This window comes from Piliocolobus tephrosceles, chromosome 14 (genome assembly GCF_002776525.5).
Source record: "Piliocolobus tephrosceles isolate RC106 chromosome 14, ASM277652v3, whole genome shotgun sequence".
NCBI classification, from domain to species: domain Eukaryota; kingdom Metazoa; phylum Chordata; class Mammalia; order Primates; family Cercopithecidae; genus Piliocolobus; species Piliocolobus tephrosceles.
In genome coordinates, this window is record NC_045447.1 from 17,062,784 (window position 1) to 17,089,847 (window position 27,064).

Genomic DNA, 27,064 nt, shown 5'->3' on the forward strand with positions numbered 1-27,064 from the left:
GTTGCCCTAACTGGCCCCCAGATAGCACTGCTCCTAGGCATGAATACAATGAAAGAAACATTTTCGTGCACTAATAAAATTACCTTCTCTAAAGAAGGCAATTTGCATGTTAATGTTTTGGGTGATTCGGTGCAGCTCCAGTGCCCTCCAGGCTGCAATTTCTCTCTGACAAAGTGACAAAAATAAACTCCCGCATAAAAGAGCATTTCTCTTCTCTCTCATTTGTGCTCTAACGTGACATTCTTAATGTGAATCAAGTTGAAACCCACTGCTCTGTCTTATTTTTGACACTGATCTGCCTCCTGTCACCACTCCAAATGGCAGGCCAGCTTTGAAGAGCTCCTCAGAGGGGTATCACCTTGAGGACAGGGCTCGGTCCACTTGGTGAGTGGGCACTGCTCTGCCCCGCCCAAGGCTGAGGCTGGGGTCTTCTGGAGATTCCAGAAGGCCTTGCCAGTTAACTACTGGACAGCTGAGGGGATGGGGAAGAGGGTTGCTGTTGGTGGCTGAGTTAGGGCCAATTTGCCCATCTTTGGATAGAATGGGAATTCTGAGCCATGGCCCTCCATGAGAATACTCTTTATTCTGCTAGGCTTGGCACCTCTCATGACTTAAAGACAATCAAGAAAGAAGACCATGTTTCCAGTGTCTCTTCCATGTGCCAGACACAGGCCCAGCCCCTTATGTCTGTTTTCTATTACTGAGCCCCCCAGAGCCGGCCAGGATAGAGAGAAACTGAGGCTCCCAGCCGGGCAGTGAGTAAGCCAAGATCACCCCGCAATGTGTAAGAGGCCAACCCTGGGTTTGAACTTAGGCATATTTGATATCAAGCCTGGATTTTTTCTACCCTAATTGGATCACTTAATGTTCAATGAGCAGCCCCATACATGCCATGCACCGGGGGTGATAGGGACGTGCAGGGACAAACAGAACACCCAAGCTCTGGCACTGCTGACATCCAGCAGCCAAGGCAGACGTTAAACCCGGGAACGCAGAAATTGCATGTATTTAGACGTTGTGATGCGTTCTGTGAGATAAGTTTTAATGAGGAGGACAGAGAGGACCTCATTTATATTAACAGGTGGATCAGAGAGATGTGTCAGTGAAGGTAATGCTGAGATGGAAGCTTCACCAGGTGGGACTCAGAGTGTTCCAGGCAGAGGCCAGGGACCGGCCGCAAGGTGGGAATGCGTGGAGCAGGGTCTGGGAAATGAAGGCCCACAGGGTGATGGGAATGGGGGCATGGGCTCCAGAGGTGGCTGGAGGGCTCGATCCCTCAGAGCAGGGTAAGGAAGGTGGACAGGGCAAGAAATGTTGTTGTTGAAGAGTTTAAAGTGGGAGAATGTGTGGTTTGGTCTTTTCTTTTCTTTTTCTTTTTTTGAGACAGAATCTCACTCTGTCACCCAGTCTGGAGTGCAGTGGCGTGATCTCAGCTCACTGCAACCTCTGCCTCCCAGGTTCAAGCAATTCTTCTGCCTCAGCCTCCTGAGTAGCTGGGACTACAGGCACGTGCCACCACACCCCACTAATTTTTGTATTTTTAGTAGAGACAGGGTTTCACCATGTTGGCCAGGCTGGTCTTGAACTTCTGACCTCAGGTGATCCGCCCACCTCAGCCTCCCAAAGTGCTGGGATTACAGGTATGAGCCACTGCACCCGGCCCTGATTTGTGTTTCTAAAAGGTCACTCTGGATGCTGTATTGGAAGGGGCAATGGTGGAAGCAGGGAGACCAGTGAGGAGGCTGTGGGGGCTTCAGGGGACGACAGCTGCTCAGGTGGGTGAGGGCAGGAGAGCACAGGTTTATGGTCCTAGGGATGTGGAGGTGTTGAGAGGAGGTGAGAGAAGTCTCAAAAATGACCTCAGGCCTCTGTCTTGAACACGTAGGTGGGTAGAGAGCCCATTTATTAAAATGGGCGAGACTCAAGGAGAAACAGAATCGGGAAGGGAAGACCAAGAGATTCATTTTTAACAGGCTAATGCATTATCCCAGCGGCAAAAAAGAAGACTGGCCTGGAGATAATGATTTGGAGGGCATGGATTCATTGGAGGCATTTCAACCTGGGGAATGAATGACAGGAAGAGAGAGCCAGAGAAAGGGCCCTGTGGGGCCCACAGCAAGGAAAAGCAGAGAGAAGCCAGCAAGAGAGAAGGAGCAAGAAGCAGGAGAGCGAGATGAAACAGACGTGGGGAGACTGTGTCTCTAGGAGGGAGGCTTGCACATGGCCACATGCTATGGAGAGAGCCGAGAGGAGCTCAGAGCTGAGATGGGAGTGGAAGGCACCCAGGCATTCGGCATGAGCCCTCTAGGAGGAGAGACAGGGAGTGGACATCCTCTCTTGAGCTGGAAGGGAGGTTGTGGAGGTAGTGCCACCTCAAGAGGGACCAGCAGTCTGACTGAGGAGGGAGCAGAGACAGAGAGGATAGTGACAGGAAGGCAGGCTTTTCAACCACACAAGATCCCAGGGCTGTTTGATGGCAGATGGTGGCATTCAGGAGCAGGGGAGAAGCTGACAAGCTGGGAGCATTAATCAGGACCAACTCTAGACAAACTCCCTTTCCTTCCCTCATCCCTCACCCCCACCACCTCAAGGCCCACCTGCCAGGCCGCCCACAGCACCAGCTCTGTTCCCTAACACCCTAAAAAAGCCCTTTCAAAGCACCAGTACTACTAGTTGCTCTCCTCAGAAAGATCTTCCTCCCCAGTGCTGATCCTTGAAGATCCCAACCCCAAGTTAATTTGGCAAGAGCTATCAAAACATACTAGTACAAATAATACATACTACTTGACCCGTAAGTTCCGCTGGAAGATGATCGCTCATTCAAGCATGTACTGCTATATACACAAAGATGTTCATTGTAGCATTATTTGCAATATCAAAAGAAGAAAGGAGAAAAACATCCTAAGTGTCCATTAGTAGGGGAAGGATTTTAGAAACTCATGGTGCATCTATGTATATGGAATTCTATACAGTCTATAAACGACAGGGTAGATCTATATATGCTGATATGGAGACGTGTCAAGGCATGGTTAAAATTGTGTAAGTGCAGTACGGTACCTATACTGTGATCCTATTTGTGTACAGAATTATATGGATATGGATATTGATGCACACAGCAGTGCACATATTTCATTTTCATGCATATATGCCAGAAATTGCAAACAGCATTCATTTCCAGCGCACAGGAGTCAGAGGTCGCAGGGCAGAGGAGGGAAACAGGACCTTCACTTTCCACTATCTGTGCATTGCCTCTGTCTGAATTTTCTCACCTTGTGCACCACGGGCACTCTGTAACCTATCCTGCCTGTCCAGGCAATGACTTGCTTCTTCCTTTGTGTTCTCACACCCCCAATTCACGTTGGGTCATCCTACCCTCTCCCTGCTTCTCCCTGCCCTGCATCAGAGGATGCTTGTTCATCTCCAAATCCACACAATGAGGGGTCAGCAAGGGCTGGCGGAACTGAGTGGCCATGGTTGCGGCCTTCTGAATCCTCAGATCCTCATAGAGAAAGGCTCTGGTGGTGGAAGAAGAGGTTGATTTGCTCTGTGTAAAAGTGGAGTGTAGTGGGGAGGTTTTGCACATTTCAGCTCCCAGGCTGAGAGCAGAGAGCACATGGCAGTAAGAAGGGACCTCCTGGGGCAGTGATAAGCTCCCCATCGCTGGAAGCAACCAAGTGGGGGTGATGGATGGCTGTTGTTAGCAATGTCAGGAAGGGCAACCCATGCCCTTCAGAATCTCATAGGGCAACTACAGAAAGCCAGAGACAGGACCAGAAATCATGCTTTATCTGCCCTGGTTTGAATCTCCACTACCAGCCCCAGCCTGGAGGACTGAGTGAATGGCTAGGTCTGCCCACACCCAACTAACACACAGAACCCAAGACAAATGCAAAGCTTTGCCATATCACTAAACAAAGGCAAACAACCACAGAAAATCAGAGGCCATAAAAGCGTCTACCACCCAGATTTTGTTCTGAGGATTAAACAAAAGGTGCCCATAAAGTGCTCACCACAGTGCCTGATGGATGTTAAGCACGTGTTGTATACAGGCCACTCTTAGTAATTCCTCTTATCATTCTGGGTGGTGGTGTTACTCTGCAAGGGCGTGGATTGTGTTATCTCTGAAGTTCTTTTTAAGCGAGGGATTTTGACCACTTGCTGAGGAATGAGTGCTGAGCCTCAGAAGGTTCTATAGGAGCCATTAATCTCAACAGAAACGTCTGCAATAGCATGAAGTAGTTGCAGGAAGCAGTGACCAGAACTGTGGCCCTGTCTTCCCAGATGGTGACTCAGGAACTTATGTTCCTGTCGTGGTGGAATCAGGGGTGACGTTGGATGGGACTGGACTGAGACCTCTGGGCCACTCTGCCGTGGCCAGCAGTATGACCTGTGATTAATGAAATGATGGAAGAGTTGCTTTCACCTTTGATTATGTTTGTTATTTGGGTGCTGCTGGCTTCTGGGGGTAATGATTTTCCTGCAAGGTCTATTTATGGTTCAGTCCTGACACTTATTAATTTCTCCATCCGGCCAAGGACAAAGGTGATAGTGACTTGCTGTTGCTGTAATGCTTAATACAATGACTGCGCATGTGCAGCTTCTGTTCCTGAGCTGGCGGGGTGGGCGTTGGCAGCAGCAAGGCTTTTCTCCTTGAGATTTCGTGTGGGTTGGGGGAGAACTGGTAGGGAGCAGCACCACCACTTACCACTCTCCAGCAGTTTGACTTTGGGCAGATGGAGTGTGACCTTGGGCAGGTGCTTGGGTCTCCCTGAGCTCAGCACTTTCTCTAACAATGTGTGTATTGGCAGTCCAACCTCTTAGGGTGGCAGTGGGACATGGAAATGCTGAGTGGGAATCCTGGTGGGCAGAATGTCCTCAATAAACGTGGACATTCCACTTCTTAAAATATTCAGAAGTCTCCATCACTTCCAATACTTGTGGAATCCTCAGGGATCACCCCATCCAGCCCCTCACTTTACAGAGGGGAAGCAAGTGAGGCCCATTGAGGAAAAGTGACCAGCTCAAAGCCACACAGTGCACAGGGGCAGAGACCATGGAGATCCCAGGCCCCTTCACTCAGATTCCTGGCCTCATGGAACTCAGTCCAGCAGGGTGACAAGAAATTGGCCAACTTCAGTAAGAGAAAATGAAACCAATATTGTGATAGCACTCCAGGCCAGTGAGGTGAGAGAGCGGACTTCCAAGTGGGAATATGATGGGAAACACTTGTGCCGCTGGTTTTTTTTTTTTTCTCTGAGACAGAGTCTCACTCTGTCTCCCAGGCTGGAGTGCAGAGGCAGTCTCAACTCACTGCAACCTCCCTATCCTGGGTTCAAGTAATTCTCCTGCCTCAGCCTCCTGAGTAGCTAGGATTACAGCTATGCGCCACCATGCCCGGCTAATTTTTGTATTTTTAGTAGAGATGGAGTTTCACCGTGTTGGCCAGACTGGTCTCAAACTTCTGACCTCATGATCCGCCTGCTTCAGCCTCCCAAAGTGCTGGGATTACAGGCATGAGCCACTGTGCCCGGCCTGTGCCACTGTTTTTTAAGCACTGTATTGCTTTTTCTATGTGGTACATTGTAGGGGGGACAAAAAAAGGGCACTCAGGGCAGATATTACTATCCCCACTTTATAGATGCAGAAACTGAGACCCAGAAAAGTGAAATGCCTTGACAGCCAGTAAGTGGCAGAGCTGGCACCCGGACCAGCTCATCTGAGTCCCTGTCCCTATTCATGCAGCCAAATGCCATCTCACTGTGAGATGCCCAGGTTTGATCCACCACATGTGGAGTCCTTCGGGATCCCAGCCCCAGGCCTAGAGAGACTGTGGTCAAGTCTGGGGGAACCGTGCAGCAGCAGACAGGGAGCTAGGCTGCAAGATGCCCTAAGAATGGAGAGAAAGCTGAGATTCCTGTGATGAACTGCCTTGGAGTTTGTGCAGCCTTCACAGATAGCTCTTCTGGGGGCCATTTCACTGCACAGATAGGAAGCACTAAGCTAATTCTAGTCAAGATCATTCAGCTTTATTTCCTACCAATGATTGCAAACAGCAAACTTGTATACTTTTACATGTAGAATTGTACGATGAGACAGAAACATCTAGTGTAGGTGAGTAATAAGAAAGAGATTTAAAGGTTGGGGAGAGAGAAGGGCTTGGCAAGTGGCTGTTTAAGCACACCAATCCCGGGAAACAGAATTACTAGCAAGTAAGCTCAGGTATTTTTGAGAGGAAGAAAATACCTCATATTCTGTCTGGGATAACATCCCTGGCTGTCGACAATGATTTGGATTTAATTATATCATATATTCAAATGTACTCTGTAAACTGTAAAATAATACATAAATGTCAGATGTTAAGAAAGCGTAATGCAGAAAAAAGAGCGTGGGCTTGAAAGTTAGCTAGGCATGTAAATGCTGCCTCGCCCACCTAGACGATGACCTTGACAAGCCACTTAGCCTCTCTGGGCCTGTGTTCCTCAACTGTAAATGAAGAATACGTGTAAACATGTCTTCTTCCCACCATTACCCTGAGAAGTAGATGAGAAAAATGGATATTCTTTGTAAACTGGAAAGTGCTATGAAGACCTAAGACAGGATTCTTGTTCCCATCTTTAAGCTGGGGAATAGATGATGAGATTATTGGTGAGCAGCTCCCAGTGTTTTCATAAAGCCCTGAGTGCAAGGTTGCCTTCCCAGGAGTAGAGAGCAGGGGGCTTTGGCCTAGAAGGAGCTGGTGGGCCATCCTCACCCAGCCTATTGACAGAATGAGGCCATCATCTGTCAGGGGCCACCTCTCAATATCCAAGTGGCAGTCTCAGATGAGAGATGTGCGGCTGGCTGCAACTGGAGTGTTTCGAAGGCTGCCTTCTCCAGCAACATCCGTCAACCCAAATGAAGTTTAGAAAAATACTCAACAGCTTATCTTGTGGTGTGCAGGGCAGGTAGGGAAAGCCTGTTTGCAAAGACCAACGAATATAACTGTACCTTCTTGTTGACATCCAGCAGAGATAGATGAGGCTGCATCCCTCATTCACTGCAAGGCCAGTATTGCTTCTGTTCTAAATGACTGGAATTAACACTTGGTCAAATCTTTGACCCACCTTGGCCTCTCAAAGTGTTAGGATTACAGACATGAGCCACTGCACCTGGCCAAATCTTCGAAAACTCTCGAAGCAGCAGTGGAGTAAGGAGGTTAAAGAGCATGGTGGTTGGGGTCTGCCACCTACCAGCCATGTGATTCTGGCAAGTCTCTTGAATGTAAAATGGATTGTCAATACCCGCTTCATAAGGTTTTTGTCTGAGTAAATTAAATAATGTGAAGGCACCCCATAGCCCAGGGCCTTCCATATAATGAGGGCTAAATATGAATGATTACTGTTTACTTTCATTACTTTTACTGTAACAGGACATTAAGGCAATGTTACCAAAAAGATCCTTTCAACTCCCAGTCCAAGCTGTGAGGGGTTTTCTGAGTGCTGGTGAAGGAGCAGGGAAGAAGTGTAGGGTTGCTTATATTTTTTTCTAAATGGCTCAGATAAATTCAGAGACTTGAGTAGTAGTAGGAGAGTGTCCCCAAGAGCTAGGTGCACCTCAGCAGAACTGAGGATTTGAGGGTGGTATGAACCGAATTGTATCTCCCACAAAATTTACATATTGAAATCCTAACTGTCCTCCATGTGGCTGTATTTGGAGATGGGGCCTCTAAGGAAGTAATTAAGGTTAAATGAGGTCATAAGTGTGAGTCCCTTATTGAATAGGATTAGCGTCCTGATAAGAAGAGACACCAGAGAACCCAATCTGCCTCTCTGCCATGTGAGGACACGGCAAGAAGGTGGCCGTCTGCAAACCAGAAAGAGAGCCCTTACCAGAACATGACCATGCTGGCACCCTAATCTCAGACTTCCGGCCTCCAGGACTGTGAAAGTAAATTTCTGTTGTTGAAGCCACCAGGCTATGGTATTTTGCAGCCCAAGCAGACTAAGACCAGGAGCAGAGAGTGAGCAGTGGGATTTCAGAGGAGAAAGCTTGTTCTGTGTCCCCAAAGACTCTTGATCACCCGCAGCAGAACCAGCCCTATACTAGGTTTTTCAAAGACCATTCTCTTTTTTTTTTTTTTTTTTTTTTTTTTTTATGGAGTCTCTCTCTGTTGCCCAGGCTGGAGTAGAGTGGCGCGATCTTGGCTCACTGCAACCTCCGCCTCCCAGGTTCAAGCGATTCTCCTGGCTCAGCCTCCCAAGTAGCTGGGATTACAGGCACCTGACCACATCTGGCTAATTTTTTGTGTGTTTAGTAGAGACAGGGTTTCACTATGTTGGCCAGGCTAGTCTAGAATGCCCGACCTCGTGATCCACCCACCTCAGCCTCCCAAAATGCTGGGATTACAGGTATGAGCGACTGGGCCTGGCCAGACCATTCTCTTAACTTCTTCTCTCCACTGCCTCCCATAGAGCCCTTCAAGAGATGGCTAAGTTGGCATGTTCATTCCATTTCCTGATTACTCACTGGGGCAGAAGCCCCAGTGCTGCTGTTACAAATGCAGTTTCTGGGACCTCACTGCCAACAGACAGAACCCCCAGGGAGAGGGAACAGGAACCTGCATTTCTGGCAAGGTCCCTAGATTATTTTATGTATACAATGTTTGAAAACCATTGACCTTGAGCAGGAGGCCAGTCTCCTTGGTCTGAGGTGTCAGAGGCCCTCCTGCATGAGATTCCTGGCTTGCCCTCACACCCACATCCAACCATGGGCGAACCTCAGATGGCACTGGCACTACCCTCGGACCATATCCAGGATCTAATCATCCCTCACCACCTCCACCAGTACCATACTGGTCCAAGCCACCCCATCAGCTCTCTCTGGGACTGGTGCAGTTGCCCCTGAATGGATCTCTTTGTTCTCACATGTGCCCCTACCACTGGGTTTCAGCACAGCTTCCACAGTGACATGTCACTTCAGGACTCTCCAGTGACCTCCCATCTTCTTCAGTTGGAAATCCAAAGTCTTGCCATGGTCTACAGGGCCCCCTGTGGCCTGGACTCCTGGAACCTTCAAGGTCTCCTCTATCACAGCCCAGACAGGGAAGGGAGACGGCATGGAGAATGTTCTCTCCCGCTTAGTGGGCAAGCAGTGATGCTGGAAGAATACGGGGCTGTGCGGTTTCTCAGAAAGGACTTAATGCACGATTGGAACCATTCCATGGCTTTTCAGCTCCATCATTAGTCTTTTAAAAATAACTGGTTGGGTTTGCTCTCAATCAAAGTGTCTTTAAAATGTAGACATTTTTAGCCCAAAGTCAAGCTTCTCTCAGTTTGGGGGCAGGTCCTTTTGCAAATAAGCCCCGCTTTGCAGATGGGCCTTCCGAGTGAAGTTTATACAGACTGGACTGTGCAGTGGGGAGCAGGGAGGGGAAGGAGTGGGGTTCAGCATCACCTGGGATCTTGTGAGAGATGCAAACTCCCAGGCCCCACCTCAGCCCTCCGAATCAGAAACTGTGGGGCTGGACCCTCCATCTGTATTTTAACAAGCCCTCTGGGGGGTTCAAAAGTTCAAGAGCCTCTGGTCTGGATCATTGCGCTTTCATAAGTCTGTAAATCTTCTAAGAGAAGGGTTTCCATGGGTCTCTTTTTTTCTTCACCCCTTGGCTTACCTCAGTGTCCTCAGCTATAAAGTGGGCATAATAACACCTGCATCACACAACTGTTACAAGGGTGTCTATTTAGTGGATTAAATGCATCTTTATTGATGCTCACTGTGTGCCAGGCTATGCTGGGCTCTGGGAATGTAGAGAAGACAGGGACATGGTCCCCACTGGCAGGAGCAGAGTCTCATTAGAGAGACAGCCATATACCCATGGATTTATCCTAATATATGATGAGAAACAAGAAGAAGCACCATGAAGGGTGATTAATTCCACCTGGGGATGGTCAAGGACAGATTCCCAGAATCAGTGACCTCAGAGGCTAGGTTGGGGGTATTTTTAAAATTATGTGTGTGTGTGTGCATGTGTGTGTACTTGAATAATTATCAACAATGAGCATGGATTTATCTTATTTGGAAAATTCAGAAAAGAATGAAGATATTAAAATATCCTATAAGTCTAGCACTGCCTTGCCCCATGCCCCGTGGTACTATAAATAAGTTTGCAATGAATACCATTGTATACATTGTTTTCCTTTGGAAGGAATATTTTCTTAGGGTAAATTCCTAGGATTTGTGAACACTGTGTTCAATGATATCAACACAACATTTATTTTTTATTTTTTTCTTCCTTACCTCCCTAATAAACATTTGAATGGCTCTTAAAACTTTCACCAAATTGCTTTTCAAAAGTCTATAGCAATTTCACCACTACCTCCCATTATGAGTATTTAATACTTTTGTTAGTTTACTTGGTGAGCAATAGCCCCTGTGGCTTGGATGGGGCCAGATGTCTTCTCTCTTATTTGCTGATATATGTGAATAGCCCATTCATGTGCTTTGTCCATTTGGGTATTCTATGAGATTTTCTTTTTAAAAATTTTTTAGAAGACAGGGTCTTGGCTGGGCCCGGTGGCTCACGCTTGTAATCCCAGCACTTTGGGAGGCCAAGGTGGGTGGATTGCTTGAGGTCAGGAGTTTGAGACCAGCCTGGCCAATGTGGTGAAACCCTATCTCTGCTAAAATACAAAAAAATTAGCTGGGCATGTGGTGGGCACCTGTAATCCCAGCTACTAAGGAGGCTGAGGCAGGAGAATTGCTTGAACCCAGGAGGCAGAGTTTGAGCCAAGATCATGCCACTACACTCCAGCCTGGGCGACAGAGCGAGATTCCGTCTCCAAAAAAAAAAGACAGGGTCTTGTCTGTTGCCCAGGCTGGAGTGCTGTGGTGTGATCATAGCTCACTTCAGCCTCAAATTCCTGGGCTCAAGCAATCCTCTGCCTCAGCCTCCCAATGTGCTGGGATTATAGGGTTAAGCCCTCTTACCCAGCCTCTGTAAGGATTTAGGTATTTTTAACATGAAATCAATTACTAAACCAACCTTACATTTATTAAAAACAAAAACAACCACCTGCTCTCGGCCCAGCCGACCACCCCCAGCACATCTCTGCCTGTCAGAGCCCTCCTCATTCTGCAAGGCCCCACTGTCGTGCCCACTTCCCCATAAGCCTCCACTGACGCCCCCAACCCCTAGATCCTCCAAGGTGCTGGATTCAGTGTTTCCTGCAGATTCTGCCATTTCCATCCTCAGGCACCCTTGGCAGGGATGCTTCAGAGGGTTTCTGGGAATAAGGTCAAGAAGCAGCGGTGCATAAGGCTTGGGTCCAAATCCCAGCCCTGGCAAAAGTAACCCTGGTGTAAAACCATATACATACATATATATACAGACACATATATATGTATGTATATGGTTTTACATATATATACACCCATACACATATATTAACCCATATATATATGGGTTTTACCTGTATATATAACCCATATATATATATGGGTTCCTGGTTATATATATACACATATATATTCTACGTTGATAAAAAGTTAAGTAGAATATATGTGCAAAAAATTTGCATTGTATTTTTTTTCAAATTAATACATGTACCTGACTTCAAATTCAAATAGTAGTAAGGGGTTCATAATTAAAAGCATCTCCCCCTACATCATCTCTTTCCACACACTAGAATTTCCCACTGCAGATGTTTAAATTATATCCATGTTTACTGTAGAAAATCACAAAATGCAGACAAGCGGAAAGAAAGCCAAGCCAGCACAGTGAGATCCCATTTCTTGTTTTAGAGTATCTTCTAGATGATGTTGCCGTGCCTTTTTTTTTTTTTTTTTTTCCAAATTGGTCCTCATTGTATGTTTTCTATGCGTTGTAGCTCTAATCACATTCTACCACCAACTAAGGGAACAAAACTGATATTTGTTGAGTAAAGAAGTGCAGTGAGTGGCTAGATCCTTGCCATTCAAAGTGTGGCATCAGCACTATCAGGAAGCTTGCTAGAAATTCAGTGCCTTGGGCCCCACCCCAGGATTCGCCTTTGAACAAGCGGGTGATTGGAGTATGCATTACAGCTGGGAAGGGCTTTGCAGAGCAGAGTTACTCAAAGTTGTAACCCATAGACTGTCAACAGTCCTGGACAAGAGGCCTGAGCCAGAATGTAGACAGCACGCTGCTTCCTTTATAGAGGAAGACGTGCTATTATACTAAATACTGTCAACAGAACTAAACAATGTGATTGATGAGGACCGTGATTAATATTCTGGCCCAAGCTCCTTATCTTGTCAGGGACCAGGGACACACAGTTCGTGGGCTTGGCACTGTCAGCCTGCCACACTTTGAGTGGCGCTGTTTAGATCACACAGTTGGGAAGTAGAGAGCTGGGACTGGGTTTCTCTGGCTTTAGATCCTAATCTTCTCAGTCTGTGTATATCTGACCCTCCCACCCGACTGTCTCACACACACACAGATGCACATACTTGCACGGGCACACGCCCAGCCTATGAGAGCCTTGGCCCAGAGTTGGTGATTAGGAAACATCTGCCTCTTGAGTCAGACCAAGGCTCCCGCTCCCCTGTGTCTTTGCCCATCCCAGGCTGCTGTTTACATTAAAAGTAACCCTGGTGTAAAGCCCATTTTAACAACTCCTTCTATCAGGATCAAACAGAGCAGCGGCCTTGTAGGATGTCTGGAGTCAAGAGAACCCAAGCCCAAGGGCTTTGATGGACTAGGAGGGAGACAAAACACAACTTCTTTGCTCAGCTCAGGTTCCCAAGGCAAAAATAGCTCTGGGATCCCAGGGTCTGTATGTGACCCAGGATCTACAAACCCTAGGCCAGCCTTCTGTCCCCAGTGCCAGAAGCAGGTAAATAATGCACAGTCACCAGGAAGGCGTGGATTTCAGAGTCAACACCAGCCTAATCTAAAATGCCACGTGGTGTTCAGTTCAGCCTTACTGTCACCTTTCCCAGGGAGCTCAGGGACTCCTATAGGTTTAGATCCCAGGGTCCCAGTTTTACTTGGACATTGGGAAGACTCAGACCCTTTCAGGCAGTTGAAACTTTTAACTGAGTTTTTAACAACTTAGTTAAAAAACTTGGGAGTCAGTTTGAATTTCCAGGACACTCTTCCCTGGCTGTGTGACCTTAGAGAAGTTACTTAACTTCTCTATCAGTTTTTTTTTTTTTTTCATTTGTTTTGTTTTGTTTTTGTTTGTTTGTTTTTTGCTTTTTTTTTAAGACGGAGTCTCGCTCTGTCACCAGGCTGGAGTGCAGTGGCGCGATCTTGGCTCAGTGCAACCTCCAACTTCCTGGTTCAAGCGTTTCCCCTGCCTCAGCCTCCTGAGTAGCTGGGATTACAGGCACGCACCACTGCACCCAGCTAGTTTTGGTATTTTTAGTAGAGACGAGGTTTCACCATATTGGCCAGGATGATCTCGATCTCCTGACCTCATGATCTGCCCACCTCGGCCTCCCAAAGTGCTAGGATTACAGGCATGAGCCACCGCACCCGGCCATCAGTTTCTTGATTTGTAAGATGGGGCACAATAATATTGACCTCATAAAGGTATTGTGAGAATTAGTGGCAGTGTCGGTAAAGCACCTAGTGTCAGTGCACCCATTCATCCACTCACTCACTCATCTACATTGAGCACCTCTGGGCAGCACAGGAAGCGCACAGTCCAGAGAGGAGGATGGAGACCACACAGACAGACACAGAGCAAGCCGCAGCCGGTGCTGCAAAGAGAAGTGCAGGAATCCTGTACCAGGGGCCAGGTCTAAACTGGAGATCAGGGAAGGTTTTACTGAATGAGTGATTCTGAGCTCAGGTCTCAAAGATAAGTAGATGCTTATAAAGACAAAGCCAGGGTAGAGCATTCCAGGGGTGTTGTAGGGATGACTATTTATTCTTTCCAGAATACAATTTGGGCCAGAGAAATGATAGTTGGGTTTATTTCACTTTTGGGGGTAAAATTTGCAGACAGCAAAATGCATGAGCCTTAAGGCACAATTTGAGTGCATTCTGACAAATGCACACACCCATGCACACACCCATGTAACCAGCATCTCTATTATCAGATAGAATTTTGCTGTCAAACCGGGTTTATCTTCATATCTCCATAACCTTGTTCCCTTATTATAAAAGTTAAGAAGCTAGGGTTTTTTTATTTTTGTTTTCTGAGATGGAGTCTCGCTCTGTCACCCAGGCTGGAGTACAGTGGCACGATCTCAGCTCACTGCAACCTCTGCCTCCCAGGTTCAAATGATTCTCCTGTCTTAGCCTCCTGAGTAGCTGGGATTACAGGCATGTGCCACCATGCCCGGTTAAATTTTGTACTTTTAGTAGAGATGGGGTTTCTCCATATTGACCAGGCTGGTCTCAAACTCCTGACCTCAAGTGATCCATGCACCTTGGCCTCCCAAAGTGCTGGGATTATAGGCGTGAGCCACTGTGCCCGGCCAGGAGCTGGGTTTTAATGGGGGCATTTCATTGTGGACATTTTACAAGGCTTTGAGCTAGGTTTAAATCCTATATAACTTTCCCCAGGTCTCTCCATGTCTCTGAGACTCAACTTCCTCATCTGTAAAATAGGGTTAATCGAACTTACTTCACAGGGCTGTGTGAGGGATTGGGTCTGCACATGGCTGTAAAATGCCCAGCTAGTGCCTGGTGGGCACGGCGGGCCTGGTGGGCACTCTGTGAGTTAGCCCTGTTAGGAGTTTCTGGAATGGAGACGGTGGTGGGGAGCAGGCCTAGCTCTTGCTGACACCCTTGTGGCTGGAGATGGGCCTTCCCAGGGCAGCGCAGGGCAGCTGTGTGCACCCCCTCATCCAGTCTCTTTGTTCACAGGGATGTGTCTGCAGGCCTTCGTAGAAGCTTTCTTTGTCCTGGCTCAGAGGAAGTTCAAGATGCTGCCACTTCATGAGCAGGTGGCCTCGCTGATCGACCTTTGCGAGTACCACCTGTCCCTGCTGGATGAAAAGCGCCTGGTGTGTGGCCGGGGCGTCCCGTCGGGGGGCCGGCCCCCGCACCGTGGCACTCCCCAGGAGCCCTCCCCATTGGCCCAGCCAGCAGGGAACAACCCCCCACCCCGCACCAGCTGCGCCAATAAGCTCTCCCTTCCCCAACATACCCTGTCCTGAGGGCCACTCTGTCCTCCTGAAGACGGAAGACCAGAGTGGCTTTCAGGGCTGGAGAGCCCCAGGCATTCTGCCTGCAGAGGAATGGCAGGCAGGCTGCCGAGGGGCCCGGCTGAGGTCCCCACGAACTGTCTCTGTGTGTGTCTGAGCTGTGCTTCACCAGGCTGGCTGGTTCTCACCTGCCTTCCTCCTCGCACCTCCTGATGATACACCCTGTTTTCGAGTCATCAGTGGACATGTGACATCTAAAACGTGACAGATGGCACCTTCTATTCTGGGCTCACAGGAAGCACCAACTGGGGCAAATCTGTTGTGTTTGGGGCACAGGACACAGTCGGTCCCAAGGCCCGGAGCTGTGGAGAGGAAGCCGAGTGTTGGGATCTGCTGCCGGGGCCTCCGCGTGGCCACCGGGAAAAGCCCGAGAACATCGTGTTTATTTCCTGCCTCCCATTCTGAGAGAAGGAAGTGGAAATATCAAGTAGGCGTCTGCAAATCTCCCATCCCAGGCATGTGCTACATGGGTGTAGTGAACAGATTAACCTCATTTAGTTCGTTAGCTTTGCCTGTTGCTGCAATGTTTGGTTTGTTATTAATTAAGAAATAATTAATTAAGAAGTAACTAAGACTCCTGGAGCCTCAGAGCTGGCAGGAGCCTTGGAGGTCATTTTGTTTGATTTTGTTTGACTGTGACCCCAAAGCAGGAATCCCATCTTTAGCCTCACTGACCAGATGGTCTGAGTGGACCCCTGCATAGGTGGGGTGCTGGTCACGTGGCCAGTGTGTCCACAACAAGCACTGCCAGGGGTCCCTGCATGCCCAGCACTGTGCTGGGAGCCCTGGGTGAGGGAAGGAAATCAGACATGGATAAGAACCGGAGCAAGAGGACATACACTAATATGTCAGAGCTGGTGCCAGGGACAGGGGAGCTCGTGCTTTCTCTTGCATGGGACCCTTTCCTTATCTCCATCTGTATCCCCAGGTAGCCCCCCTCTCAGAGGAAACGCCTCAGAGGCAGCGGAACGTGGCATTTTGGAAACAGCCTTGGGCATGTCAAGATCCAGGGCCCATTGAAGACAGGCAGACAGGACTTGGCAAAGCCACGCTCTCCAGAGTGTGGTTGGATTTGAGGTTAATGTGGCCCTTTCCTGGGGGATCCCTTTAAAGGATGCTGAGAGGCCCTGAGAAGAGCCAATCATCATGCTCCAAGTGAGGTGGAGAAAAGTCTTTGAGGCACTAGTACTGTGCCTGGTGTGGTGCACAGTAGGACTCAGAAAATGCTGGTAGTGCATGGCAAGGGAGAGGGGCCTGGGAGGCAGAGGTGCATCCCAAACAAACTCCTGAGACTTTCTCCTCCTTCCTTCCAACATCCTGTCCAAACCGATAAGAGCAGTTGACCTGGTTCATAACAGGTACTCAAAAGCATCTGTGGAAACAAGTTACTTGAATCCGCCTTCCCCAGAATATTTTTAAACCCAAAGACAAGGTTGTTAATCCAAGATGTCTCCAATTGTTGGCAAGCGATTTCAGAGCAGGGGCTGCTCTGTTCATCCTTGCCTGGCGCTCCTTCTTGCCAGGAGCTCAATCTCTCAAGGAGGAAAACCTGTTTCCCCCGCGGTGTGGCTTCCGTGCAGCGCCCCTTCTCTGCTGCTAGCAGAGCCCAAAGGCGACTGCCCTTCCCCAGCCGAGAGGGGCCGTGGAACTGAGCCCTGCAGAGCCCACTCGGGGGTGTTCAGTGGCAGCAGACTTGTGCAATGACTTTATTTTCCCTAGCAGAAGGCAGGACAAGTGGGAAGGTAGCACAGGCAGGATGTGCCTCCTGAAGTGTGTCGAGTGTCCTCTACGTGGGGTGCTGTGGAGGTGTCATCGTCTTAGTTCCCCAGGTACTAGGGCAGGTCCGTAACGCTGCTCCCCTTTCAGATGAGGAAAGGAAGGCCCAGGAGGCCACGCAGTCAGGACTTGGTCCAGGTGTGTCTGTCTTCGGCTCCTTGTCCCTGGGTGAGCATGAACTCAGCTCCAAGTGGAGACCCCGCAGCTGTTCTCTGCTCGGGGCTGCCTGGGGTCCGTCACCGTCTGGTGGCATGGGACAAGGCAATCAGGGCTCCTAAATGGTCCAGTGTGAGAAACAATGTTTGAAGCCCCCATGCAGCTCTCCCAGTCCCTTTTGGCAGAACAAATGGATTTCCCAGAGAAAGACCAGGGTAAGCACGTCTGGGCACACTTGTCATCAGCTGGGAGCCACCAAAAGTCTTAACAAAGCTCTCGTGTGACACCATTTCTTGAAATTGGTCTTCAGAAAGTACTCGCTTGCCAAATTGGAGTGCAATGTTCAGGTCTAAAACCAACCAAGCACGTTGAATATTTTGAAAAATAAAATCAAGAGGTTGAATTCCAGCCACGTTGTCTGGGGTGATATGAAAACATCAGCTCTCCTGGTGAGGGCTTCTCCCACCCCTTCCATCATCTGGAGGCGGGCTGCTCCGCCCACCATGGCCCCTTTATCCCGGGAACAGCCCCCTCCTCTGCAGACAAGGCCCTGATAGCCCCACCCACCCACAGGGCACGGAGCCCCCCGGTGATTGTTAGGGAAACGAGGCTGTGGTTTTATGAGAGGCCAGTCGTGACAGATTGCCCCTTTTCAGTTCAACCAGAGGCTGCTCCATTATCAGAATGAGTGATAGCTGACTCACCCTGCCTCCTCCGTTCCTAATAAGAAGCCCCACTGTGTTTACCCCTTTGGTAATCGACCACTCGTTTTATTGGATGTAATTGAAGCAATAGCAAAAGCAGATGGTTTCTTCCTCCGAGAGGACAGGAAGCAGAGCCGGCAGTCCGGCCGGCCCAGAGGCACATAGCTGGGCACCCCTGTGCTTTGCTGCAGGATAAGTTCTGTCCCTGGAAGGGCCCTCAGGATCCATCTCCAGCGTCTTCTCCCTACCCCTCTCCTGCCCCATCCCCCTCCTACTGATGTCTGTCTCTCCCCACCCTCAATGCACACAGTCCAGCCACACGGATCCTCTCCCTAGTCCACTGGCTGAGTTCCTGTAAGAGCTGGGCACTCTGGGGGCTTGGAATGAACGGGTAAGAAGATCAGGTTCAGCCTGTGCTCAGTTTGGGGGTTCACATCCAAGTATGACAAGTTAGTGGGACCAATCTGGGGAGGGAAGCATCAAGTGAACAGGGCAGAGCCACAGAACGGGGCTCACCCACCATTTCTTTGGGTGTGCCCCTGGGCAGCCTCCTTGCTCCTGCCATGCTGACCCTACCTGCTCCCTTCCTTCCAACCCCCTAGGGGCACAGGCTCAGCGTTTCTGTTGTTAGGGGCAGGAGCTTTGTCCTCACAGCCTGGCCAAAATGGAGTCTGCAATAGGTGCTTATAAAAACCCGCTGGATTCAGTGCAGCTGTTAGCAAGTGCTGGTCCCAACAGACCCCTCCCCATGGGCAGAGGCAGGGCCTCCAGGAGAGAGGAGCATCCATCCCTGAAACGAACCACTTGGATTCCTCTTACTTCTCCTCCCGGCTTCTGTCCACTCCCCCGAACTCAGACATGGTCTCTCGCCTGGGCTTCCACTGCCTCCCTGCCTCTTACCCCTCCACCCTACCCTCCATCCCCATCAATCTGGAAGGAACTTGGAGAGCCACAGAGCTGATGTCCAGTCACCTATTGAAAGCAGCCCTCATTGGCACCCTTCCTTTCTTTCCATCCTAAGGCCCACACCTGTCACCCGCACCGCTGCAGCCTCCCTGAGCCCCTGTCCGACCCCTGCTCCCAGGACTGTTTGTATCTGTTGTCATGAGACAGGAGGAGGATGTGCTATTTCCCACCACCCTTGTCTTGCTGGCCCCTCTGCTTGGGATGGCCTTCCTCTGCCCAGTGGCAAACAGACTTTCCGTTCAGTTCCAGTGTCCCCGCTGCAATCCCCCAAACAGAGTGAGTGGGTTCTTCCTTCTACTTCCAAGAACTGGAAAGTTCCTGTATTGGCGCGTGCACTGTGGGACCACAGCATTGGTTCCCACCCAGCTGTGAGTTCCTGAGGGTCAGGCATGTGCTGGGTCCATGTTGGCACAGAGCAGGGGCCAGCAGGTGCTTGCTGTGAATAGGAACGTTTAGCAGACCCCAGGAGAGGAGACAGTGTTATCACGCTTGTTCTCCGCTTCGCCTGCGGGTGCCTTTAAGAAGCACAGACTTCTAAACCTTGCCAAGCTGATCTGCTGAACATCTCTACATCCCCGGCTGCCTTGTTGGCTCCCTGGGACACGGCAGCTGCCCTGTGTCCATCTGACTCTAGGTGTCTCTCCACGGCCTTTGTGGCCAGGCCTGGGCTGTGTACCCATGGGCACCCCCTCTCATTCAATCTCAGAGACAGGATGCCAGGCTGGACGGTCCTCACTAACACCCCTCCAGCCGGCTAGCCAGCCTCCTTTCAACTCTGCATTGCCCTGAGTTGGTGTGGGGTTGTTGAGTTCCCAGCAGGTCTTCCTGACTTGCATGTAGGTAGTCAGGCGGATGGAGTGGGAGGATAGGGGCACAGACACTTGAAATGGTGTTCCATGCCTTTCTAGACCCCAGGCCCTTTCCTACGTGTTTTTATCAGCACATGCTCAATCCTTCCCAGTTTACAAAGCACTTCTAGATCCATTCAACCCCACGAAGAATGAAGATCACTGGGCACTCTGTTTTCCCAGGGGCGGGGAACTGGCTTCCAGAAGGCTTAGTGACTGACCGAGGTCTCGAGGTCTCGAGGTCTCGAGGTCTCGAGGTCTCGTGCTGGTGAAGTGCAGAGCCAGGATCTGCCTGAGGCCCCCAGCTGGCTCCAGATCCCACACTCCTTCCTCGGCACCTCCTCGGTTCTGCACGGTGCCTCAACACTCCCCAAAACATCCAATTTTGCCGGTGTGGAAACCCACGTCCCACAGAGGCTGGGTGTTTGCTCCACTCAGTTCTGGGGACTTAGCTTAAGGCTCTCTGATCTGTTCTCTTCCTGCCGAGCACCCCAGGAAGGCTCTGTGGGTACACCCCAAGGGCTCCAGGTCTCCCAGCCACTTAGTGAGAGTGGCCAGTCCTGTCTCACTTGATCTTTGGGTGCATAAGACGAGATCACAGAAAATATCATCACTGTGAAAGTGTTTTGTAAAACCAAGGCGCTGCCCAAACGTAGCGTTATCTTCAGCCTGGCTACTGGCTTCCTACAAAGTGAAGGGATGAAGGTAAAACTCTTTCTTGAATAATGTTATCCATCAAGACAGACAAAACCACACCGGTCAGCTCCTCCTGCCCTCCCCGTCCCACCTCCCCTTCATTCCCACATGTTTAAAGACATTCGTAGGCTGAGAAATGATTCCTGCTGCTCCTCTGACACCCGGAATGTGCCTTGTGATTGGCAAGAGTGTCCCTCCAGAATAGCTTAATTTTTTCCCATTTCTTGACTAATGTCCTCTACTCCTTGGCCCTATAATTGAGAATTGGGCTTGCAAAGGCCAGCACAGGAGTATCTTCCCTGAAAGCTCAGAAATGATGGCTCTCCCGGTAGGGAGCTGGCATTCCCCGTGGCCGAGAGCACCATCCTCCTCACACAGAGGGATCATTCACCACCGTGTGTATTAACCTGAAATCCACCTCGCCTTGATGGATATTTTTGCCAGTCTCCCATTTGGTTTGATGAATGTGAGAGAAATTTTCCCATATGGCATATGAATTTCTCCCTCACAAAATAAGTCTAAATTTTTTTCTGTTCCCGGAGATGAAGGAGCTCAGCAGAATAGGCTACATCTTCAATTACCTTTATCTCTAGTAGCCCAATGTCTACAAGACGTAATGTCTTGATTTTTATATAACTGGGAAAACCACATAGCATAATGCTTACACACACACACACACACACACACACACACACACACACACTGAGTACCTATAAGCTTTGGTAGAAAATGGCAAAATTACAATGTTTTTCTCATTTCTGGTGATTGGTTTCCGAGTGTTATTTAGAGAGCGGAGTGGAAAGGGCTCTTTGCAGCCCTGCAGTAGTGTCTTGTGCTTACCAAGAGGCTCACAGGAAACATTTCCTCCAACATGAAGGTGTTTGCTAAGATTCCAACCAGGACCCAGTCTTGGGCCACAGAACACTGTCTTCTCCCCGAGGCCTCTCACAGACCGCAGGGATATTTTCGCTTCAGAATCTTTTGCATCAGAATGGGGAAAGTGAGGACCAACAATCCCAGAGGAGGTCGTGAACTGTTCTGGAAAGCGAGGGCTTTGCAGTCAGACCTTCATATGAACTTTGTTCTGTCTGTCGCATGCTCCCTAAATGACCATGGGCCAGTGACTTTACCTCTCTGATCCCTGCTCCTTGCCTAGATAGTGGGGATCACGTCGTAATGTATGTAAAGAGCCGGGTGTGGGACTTGGCACCTGGGAAGTGTCTTAATACGTGTCTGTCGAGAAAAGGAAGGGTCTCGATGTGCGGAAACAAGACGGATGCCAGGAAATACGTCTGCCCACCTCCACGCCCCTGACAGCGGAGGCTCCTGGAGGTCTGGTGAAAGACCTCATATGCTCCAGCCCTGCCTGCTCTGTGCTGAGCTCTGCCTTTAAGAGACTGCAGCTCCTGCCTCTTAAAAGCCTTTAAAAATTCTTTATTAAATTTTCATGGCGCATAAAGTCAAGGTTCTGTTACGTGGCCTCAGTTGTCTTGGCAACTTCGTAAAACGCAATAATAAAACGAAGCTGAGTGTTGCTAAACACAGGCTCATTGTATAAACGACTGCAAAGTATTGACAGTTTGTTCTGCACGATAATTTTTGACAGCAAATCCACCAGGGTAGACAATGCTTGTTCACTTGGGGTCAGTTGTAAGAAAAGGACACCTTTTAAATTTTTTTCTCCCTTAATGCTTAATATTTGCCTAGGAAGCTAAATATTGCCTCAAGGAAACTGTGAGATCCTGGGGGAGGCAGAGGGAGGGGTTTGGAAAATCTTTCAACCCTTGATCTGCTGGGGACAGTCTCCCATAGGGAGGGAGGGATCTGTCCCTAGAGTTTGGTCAGAGACTCTGGCTGCCCTGGGAGAGAGGATAGCCCCTTGCAGCTTCCCGTGTGCAAGGGGAGCCACAGTGCTCAACTCGGGCTAGACCAGTGAGCATTGCATGTTTCACCCTCACGGGGAAAGCTAGAGGCAGGTGCCTCCCTAGAGAACTAAACCATTCACCCTGCACCAAAGAGGTGATTCCTGGGGCTGCTGGTCCAGCTGGCAGCTCTGTCCCTGGAATGGAGGCCCCGCATCCTCCTATCACCCCTCCTCCCCTTCTACCCTTGGGGCGCATCATATATCTGCTCTGAATATTTCAGAATATTTGGCAAGTGGAAAGCAGATGGCCTTGAGTTAAAAACAAAGTGACACCCCAGCTCCCTGGAAATCCCCTCACCCATTGGCATCAGAGAAATATTCGTGTCACATGCCCACCCCACCCCCCACGCCCAGGAAGGCCACTTAGGTAGGCCCTGTTCCCACGGGTAACCCCTGTAGTCCTCTGGATCCCAGTTCACCTTTTAATGACCCATTCAGATTCTGCTCATTCCTCAGATGTACCAGCACCTCGGTCCTAGGCTCCTGTGTCACAGGTCATGGCTCTGCAGTGTGGCAGAGCTGTCATGCCATTCTCTGCTGGAGAAACCCGGGTTTGCCTGCCCATGGCCCTGCAGCCTGGAGGGGAGGCAGCTAGGGCAGTGTGAGAGCTTAGGGCTGGCTTGGGCCAGGCATGTCTTTGGAGGATGGCGTGGGGACTGTGGAGGCCACAAGGAGCCCTTTCACACTGCTGCCTGCCCCACAGGATCCCCTCAGGGCTCAGGCCCCACCTCTGCCTTTAACCCAGACAACTGCAGCTTTCCCATTCTGACTTGATGGGCTTTACAATAAGGGTGTATCTGCAGCTGCTGAAGCCTGCCTTTCAATATTACGCATGAGGCAAGGGAAGCCCAGAGGGGGGAGGGGTCTTGCCCCCAATACCCAGCAAGTTAGGACATGAGTTAAGGCCTCTTCAGTGAAGGAACTGGTTTTGCCCTGTGTGATCAGGGGGATGGGGTGGAAGCCAACACCACCCTCAGCCCATCACCTCGCCAAATACCTACAGAAGGGAACCCAGAGAGCCTCTGGCCCAGGGGTTTTCAAGCTAGATCCCATGGAATCTTAGAGCAGCTCAGCTAGCTGTTTTATAATATATTGGGGTTGCATGTAAGAAAAAAAGCTTAAAATGCCATCATCCCTTCTAATTTTTTACTTGTGGGGTAAATTCCAGGTTTTCACTAAGCTGGGGGCCCAGGAGGAGTAACTCATCCAAGGTCACCTGAGCCCAGCTGGGACCCCAGGCCCTGCCCTGGAGGATGTGTGTGTAATACTGGCACGGGTGCTCAGGTGCTGGACTGGCTCACACTGGGCCCAGGGAGGAGCTGGGACCCCCCCGCTGGAGATTGGCTTGGTGTCTTAATCCATTTGTGCTGCTATAATGAAGTACCGTAGACCGGGCGGCGGATAAACAACAGAAATTTTATTTATCCTAGTTCTGGAGCCTGCGAGTCCAAGATCACAGTCCCTGCATGGTTGGGTCCTGGCGAGTGTTCTCTTCCAGGTTTGCAGACCGGTTGTGTCCTTACATGGTAGGAAGAGAGTGACAGAGATCTCTAGGGTCTCTTCCCAGGGCACTATTCCTGTTCACAAGGGCTCCACCCTCATGACCTAGTCACTTCCCAAGGCCCCACTTCCCTAAACGGAGCTAGGATTTCATCACATGAATTTAGGAGGGACACAGACATCTAGTCCATCGCCTGGCCTCTCTCGCCCCTGGTAGAACGGTTGTTGGAAGCCTCTGCGGCCAGCCCTGGGCTCACCTGTCACTGGGCGCTAATCATCAGATGCCCAGGGTGGATGGATGACAGGATCCACTGAAGAATTTCCCGTCATGGCTCCTCACCCACCACTTAAATAAACCTGCTTTGAGCTATTTCCAGAGCCAGCGGCAGAGGAGGAGGGGTGGCATCAGTGGGTCGCTGGATCCGACGCCAGCTGTGCTGGGAGGAGACTGACCCGAGACATTGACAGGTCAGAAACCTGAGGGCATGTCCCAGAGAGGCCAGCTACAAGCAGCCATTTATTTGAAGCCACTTGTTTTAGCTTTAAAAGTCCTGTAAATATTGCATTCTGCTGTATATGACATCCGCATATTAGCCAGGCTAGGTTAGACTACCCTGAAAAGATAACAAACCCACGGAGCTCCGTGGCTTAACACAGCGGAGGTTTACTTCGTGCGAAATCAAAGGTTCGTGTGGGTCTGCCGGCTCTCAGGATGGCTCTCCACAGAGAGGCGCTGGTCTCTTTCTCCTCAACCACGCCTCCCAGTTGCTTCTGGCAAGATGAGAGGGCAGGAGGGGTCCTCAGGGGATGCTGTTCAGGGAGGGGCTGACTCCATCTCCTCCCACAAGCCCTTGACCAGAACGCAGTCCCGCGGCCCGGATGGAAGTGCTGGGACAGTGGGACTTGTGCCCTTCCTGGGCACCCAAGCAAAAATAAAATGGGATTTGGTGAACACATAGTGTTGTTTTTGCCACAATTCCTATTTGTTTCAATAGAATAACGTTTTTCTCCCCTTAAATCTTCACAAAAAATGGCTGCGCCAAGGAAATGACCATGGTTCTCTCCGGGCCGCACACAGCGCCCCCGCCCCCATCGCCTTCTTTCGGTTGAGTTGGAGCAGATGGAGGTCACGTGGATCTCCTGACTCCAGAGCCACAGGGGAGCTACGGGAATCTTGTGCCTTCCCACCAAGAAAGCCAATCCTAGGCTCTGTGGCCTGGGTACCGCTCAGCTCCAAGCTCCACGGGGAGTTTCCCCATCACCTGGAAAACTGAGTCCAAAGCCCGCTGACATTTTCCCCTGAGGAGGTAGGGGCTGGAGGTCCTGGAAAGAGTGCCGACCCTTCCCAGGCCGGAGCAGAGCACCGAGACCACGCTCCAGGGGCCATCTGGCCTAGAGAGGGGGCTCTAGCCAAGCCCTCTCCAGTTACCCTGCATCGATGAGCCAGGCTCCCCTGGCTCCCTGCTGAGGAGGGCAGTCCTTGCGCAAAGCTAAGGATTCACAGGCAGTGAACCCTGTGACATCGGGCTTCTCCTGTAGCTGCTGGAAGTTGTGTCACAATTAACATAGACAGTGGGGGTGGGGACACATAAAGCACATTCTCAATTCATGGCTAGGGTCTCACACACACAAGGCCGAGACCCATGCAGGGCACATTATGGCGTTAGTTCATTTAATCTGAGAAACAGGCTCGGGTGGTTACTCCTGTTATCGCCTTGCTTTACAGTAGAGGAAGCTGAGGTTCAAAGCTGACGTGCAGTGGCGTGCCCGAGGTGGTGCAGGTTGTCCGTGCCCAGGCGGGTTTTGGATTTTGGCCTCACAGAGCCCGCTCTCCAAACAGCTGTGCTGTGCGGTGGTGTTGAAGGCCCTCTTACAGCAGCAGGCAGCTCTGCAGAGGGGATGGGCTCCGGACACATGTGGAAGTGGAGGCTCTGGGAGAGACCTCGAATAGCAACCTGTCTGCAAAGCCTTTGAACTCAAAGTCCTGGAAGAAACGTCCTAACTCAGTGAGGTTCACACAGCAGGCAGGACTTAGGGTTGCCCAAGAGGATCCAACCTTTGAGAGCTGTTGTGCTTGGCAGCAAGGTAACAGCAGAAGGGACATAGGGAGCAACATTGAGATCACTGAGACAGCCTCCTTCTCTGGGGTAAATGGACCAGGCAGTGAGCGAGGGGAGGCTGGTGGAGAAAAAGGTGACCATGTGCTGAGGACCAACTTTGTCCCAGGTGCCAGCGTCACCCCAACCACCACGGCAAGGCAGGTGGAATTGCCCCCCTTATACAGCTGAGGAAACAGGTTTGGAGAAGTTAGGCATCTTGCCCGAGGCCGCAGAAGGCCACCCTGCCCAGGTCACATGGCCACCATAAAAGCTCTGAGCCCAGGGCAGGTGCAGAGCCCCACAGACTGGAGAAAGAAGCAGCTGGCCACATGACTGCAGGTCAGAAAGTCCCTTGGCTTCAACCACTTGTGGCCACTGACTTGTGAGCAAATGACATCCAGAGGGGCCACCCCAAAGCCTGGACTCCCGACCCCATGGTCAGGAGAGAGGCTGCCAGGGCAGCGCCAGGCTTCAGCTCAGTCCAGAAAGGCCACTCTTATTAGCTTTTTCTCTGTACTCACAGGCTGCATTCGGCTTAGTGCCTGATAGGTGGGGAGGGGACAAAAGTCTCATTAAGAGAGGGGCCTTCAGTGCAGGGCAAAGAGCTCTCTGCTTCAGGGCCAGCCAGAAAATGTTCGCTCTCTTTCCATATTCTTTTTATTTTTTAAATATTGAGACGGGGTCTCACCATATTGCCCAGGCTGTTCTCGAACTCCTGGGCTCAAGTGATCCTCCTGCCCCGGCCTCCCAAAGTACTGGGATTACAGGTGTAAGCCACCGCGCCTGGTTGGGGTCTCCATTTTATAATGGTGTCATGGCATGCCATTATACGATGCACTCTAGTTATGGATAATATTATAGTTTACTTAAATGGTCCCCATCGTTTCTAGTTTTCTGTTATTACAAAAAAAGTGTTGCAAGACTCTTCTGATACATGCATTTATGTGCACGTACGATGTGTCCTACAACTGGAATCACTGGGTTAAAGGGTACATGCATTTTAAGCTGCAATCAATATTGCTGCTATATTGTCCTCCAAATAAGTTGGACCACCTTTAGGCCCCACCAGATGTATGAGAGGAGCCAGTGCTCTGTACTTCCCGCCCTCCCCAACACAGTGTATTGTGAGAATGCCAACTTTCACCTGTTGATAATTAAAAAACATGGCAGCCTCTCATCACAGATTGAATTTTCCTTCCTTCCTTCCTTCCTTCCTTC

General features: G+C 50.1%; 1 protein-coding gene across 1 annotated transcript in view; it reads left to right on the forward strand.

Annotated features, from left to right (window-relative positions):
• Nucleotides 1-21,885, forward strand: part of TTLL11 (tubulin tyrosine ligase like 11) — a 274,582-nt gene extending 252,697 nt beyond the window's left edge. The window contains exon 9 of the mRNA XM_026457100.1: nucleotides 14,837-21,885. Coding sequence (XP_026312885.1) covers nucleotides 14,837-15,129 — 293 coding nt within the window. The 3' untranslated portion in view covers nucleotides 15,130-21,885. The remainder of the gene's footprint in view (nucleotides 1-14,836) is intronic.
• Nucleotides 21,886-27,064: the final 5,179 nt, after the last annotated feature.